The sequence below is a fragment of the Carlito syrichta genome, unplaced genomic scaffold (assembly GCF_000164805.1).
Source record: "Carlito syrichta isolate Samal-C Ts95f unplaced genomic scaffold, Tarsius_syrichta-2.0.1 Scaffold98732, whole genome shotgun sequence".
In the NCBI taxonomy this organism is placed as follows: Eukaryota; Metazoa; Chordata; class Mammalia; order Primates; family Tarsiidae; genus Carlito; species Carlito syrichta.
This window is the reverse complement of record NW_007042828.1, coordinates 1-3,763: the sequence shown is the minus strand read 5'-3', so window position 1 is coordinate 3,763 and position 3,763 is coordinate 1. Positions and strand designations below refer to the sequence as shown.

At 41.7% G+C, this 3,763-nt stretch overlaps 1 protein-coding gene across 1 annotated transcript; it reads right to left on the bottom strand.

Moving 5' to 3' along the window:
* Positions 1 to 647: 647 nt before the first annotated feature.
* Positions 648 to 2,033, bottom strand: CUNH2orf66 (chromosome unknown C2orf66 homolog). Its single transcript, XM_021715039.1, has 2 exons — positions 1,811 to 2,033; positions 648 to 826 (listed from the first exon to the last, which is right to left on the bottom strand). The coding sequence occupies exons 1-2, from the start codon at positions 2,031 to 2,033 to the stop codon at positions 648 to 650; spliced, it is 402 nt and encodes a 133-aa protein (XP_021570714.1).
* Positions 2,034 to 3,763: the final 1,730 nt, after the last annotated feature.

Below are 3,763 nucleotides of genomic sequence, written 5' to 3'. Positions count from 1 at the left end.
AGAGCTAATGGCCTCAATTGTGTGTATTTACTTGGAAGCAGCACACCTGTTCCTTTTTAAATGGTGGGTATTTATTTGATAGGAATGCTAACATAATAAGATTAATAAAATTCAAGTCTTAAACGTAAAATATTATCCTTACAAATATTCTACCTTTTTTTCTCTAGGGTGAGGAAGTTCAAGCTCAAGTATATGCATACTTTCCTCCAAAAAGAACCACTCTAACTTTGATTTCCCATTTAATCCAACTGCTTAACATATTTCTTTTATATGATTTACCATATAACAGATATATGATCTGGTCTAAAAAAGACATTGGTAAAAGATATTGTAGCTATGTTATTAATTTAATAATCCCATTAAGTGTGACAATTACTATTATTTTAATATATTTTTCTCCCCAGAAAACTATGCTTTAAAAATCATAACTGTCATTTCTTTTTTAAAAAAAGACTGTAAAATACCTGAACCAAGACTAAATATTTAACAGTGATGAGTATAAGCAGGACTGAACACTTATTTCTAGGAGGATATAAAATCATTTTTCAAATGAGTACTTTGGAAATCTCTACCTCGTGACTGAGCTGTGTGTGTGGACACATCACGGGAGAAAAGAGAGAACTTTCACCTGAGCTCAGGATAAACTTTCAGCCTTTGAGGTAAGTGGGAGTGGAGTTTTTCTGCTCTTTGTAATCTGCAAATGTGGAAGCAATAAGTTCTGACTGGAAAGAGAGAAGGCTGGGACCCTTATTCATGGAGAAAGTATTTGGAAACCTTCCAAGATCAAGACCTCTGGCCTTAAAATACACCGAAGGCTCCTGTAAAACTAAAGAGAGAAAGAAAATGTTCAATGCCATAAACACATGAGACACCAAAGATCTTCACAGGTGAATTTTTCCCCTCCATTTCCTCTCTGAATAGACTAAGGTTGATCCACGAGGCTGAACATACAGAAAAAATTAGTACAAGCTCTGGTTACTTTCCCCACCCTCCCCACAGCCTTCCTTCTGACATTCTGGCCCTAAACAAGATAAGGATGCTGTGGGCATTCCTGGTGAAAACTCAGGGAGGAGTATCCATTATTGAACAGCACCACGTCAGAAGTCACACCCTGAGCCTCCTCTGAAAACTGAGGGCAGAGAGGAAACTGACTTCCATCATGAACATCTCTGTCTCCTCTGACAGTGAGAGCCCTGGTCGCCACCCTCTGCAATCATGTCTTCTCAGATGTGGGTTTTTCAGATTTCCAGTAGGAAGTGAGCACAGGAGCTATTTGAGCACAAGTGCTATTTGTTTGGTTGTTTTAGTCCTATATTGTTATATTTCACATCATTATCTTTAGAGAAACTGTGTTTTGCAATAGTCATATCAACATGTTTATTGCATTTGGCATGGTTTTTAAAAGAGGATTTCTATCGATCTTTTGAATTCCATTTCCCAGATAACTGTGTGTTGAAGTTATGTCTGGTGAGTTGACAAACATGCAGGGTCAACTTTCCATGTGTGCAGCTGAGCTTGGCAAGTGCTGCTTCTGTGATAATCTGTTCCATCACCAGTTCAGTCTACGCTGTGAGAAAAGCATCCCCTGTCACGCTCTTGACTTTGAATGTGTGTTAGAAGTCAAGGTGACAGACCCAGCATGTGAATAAGAGCACCTGCAGATGGAATGGGCTGTGTGCATATAAGATTTTTTCTAAATGTCAAGGTGTTTCTCCTTGCAGAAGCAAATGCAAATGGGTCAGAGAAACGACAGGACCCACCACAAGGCTGGCAAGACCCTGGTCCTGTCATTTGGGGGAATCTCCTCCACGCTTGCAGCCCCCTCTCCCTGTGCTCTGGAGCACAGTGCCATGTGCAAAACTCCAGAGAGGCACCGGCCTCTCTGCAGCCTGGCACACCTGCATGTTTACCAGGTCTCGGTTCCTGAGGTTGCTGAGTGACTGCCATGTGTCTTCATTTCTCAGCATGGCCCCACACACAGGCCTGAGTAGCCCCAGGGTGGTGCACAACAGCAAGTGGGATGCTGTGGGCATGGCAGAGTGGGATAGGGGAGGTCAGGGAATGGCTGGTGGTCACAGATGGTCAGGGAGGAGAGAGAGAATGAGGACACCTCTGTATAGGCAGACAAGGAAGGACAAACAGCACATTGGTTTGTTGATGTTTTGCAGCCATGTTTTTCCAGATTCACTTGTTTTTTGTTGTTGTTGTTGTTTGTTTTTTGTTTTGTTTTTTGAGTTGGAGTCTCACTCTGCTGCCCAGACTGCAGTGCCGTGGCTGCTCCCAGCCACCGCAGCCTCGACCTGCTGGGCTCCAGCGATCCTTCCACCTCAGCCTTCCAAGTAGCTGGAACTACAGACATGCGCTACCACGCCCGGCTGATTTTTTGATTTATTGTAGAGATGAGGTCTCACCAAGTTGCCCAGGCAGGTCTTGAACCCGCGGGCTCAGGCAATCCACTCACCTCAGCCTCCCAAAGGAGCGGGATTACAGGCTGAGCCACCGAGCTGTTGGGAGCCAGCCATGGAGGCCCACTGAGCATTAGGGATCAGGAAGGGCCGTTGACCCCGAGACCACTAGGATGCATTCGGGAGGTATTGACCCCATTTCCTCCCCCTTTCTACTCAGCACTAACCAGATTAAACTCTTGTGAGCTCAAAACATAAAAACTCTGAGACCAGGATGAACACAAGCTAACTTTTGAAGCTCATTGCTCCCATTCTTCCACAAACTGCGATTTTGGCTTTCACACAACTTATAATTCAAACTCGTGTCACATCGAAGAGCCTTAGTATTGGTCACAGGCTTCTGGGTCATGATCTTAGGATTTATTGAAGGTGTAAATTGTAGAATACAGTTTTAGAAGACAGCCATTTTGTTGAAAGAATGCGGCTGGGTTACTTGCAGGTAGTCCACTGTGAACTTTGGACTGGGCCACATTCCAAACATTCTGGGATGGGCCACTTTCGTTTGTAAAGTAAATACTTAAGCTTCTATAGAATTGTTTAACTTGGCATAAATCAATCAGCTTAGGATGAAAAAGGTTTATAGACTATGTCAGTTGAAGGGGTCCAGCCCCTTTGCCAGGTCGTGAGATCTCCTGAAGGAGAGACGGATAGGCGAAAGATGAAAACAATATACCCGGACACCTGCTTCCTGAGCATATGACATCCTTTATTAGTTAACAGAAAGCTTTTATAGCATTTGTAAAAGGGGCAAGACAAAGAAAATTCCTTCATGTACATATGTTTTAAAAGTTACCACCATCTAGCGGTCTTTAGAAGAAACGAATAAGCCAAAAACACTATCTACTTTCAGTTAATGAGTCTTGAGATAAGTGTAAAAGGAGTTTCACTTAAACTAAACATAATGCACACAAGGTTTACTTTGACTTCGGTTCCACATCACTTGTCTAATTAAAAAAGCCTAAAAATCACTAGTACAAAACTATAGATTGTACCTAGTGATAGTAGGAATATGAAGCCCATTAACTTGACCAAACAACAGTGGCTAGCATTTAAAGAATAACTATGAAAGTCACTTACTGTGAAAATACATACACTAATCTTTACTCTGAATAAACATATAAAGTTAACTAAACATAATGAAATAAAACTAACACAACTAAAATTATTATGGTTGCATAATTGCCAATGAGCTTTTAAGTTTAGGATAATGGTGATTTGGCTGTTTTCCCTTATGCTTGGCAACCTCCTGGAAAACATCTTTGTCTTAAGATAGCAGTGGAGCAATTATTATTATCTTG

Bases quoted from the DNA above. Each gene is read 5' to 3' on its own strand.
- CUNH2orf66 (XM_021715039.1), bottom strand. From the start codon at position 2,033: ATGCCCACAGCATCCCACTTGCTGTTGTGCACCACCCTGGGGCTACTC. The intron at 827-1,810 runs GTGGAGGAGATT...TTCTCTCTTTAG, and splicing joins AGGGAGAGGGGGCTGCAAGC to TTTTACAGGAGCCTTCGGTG.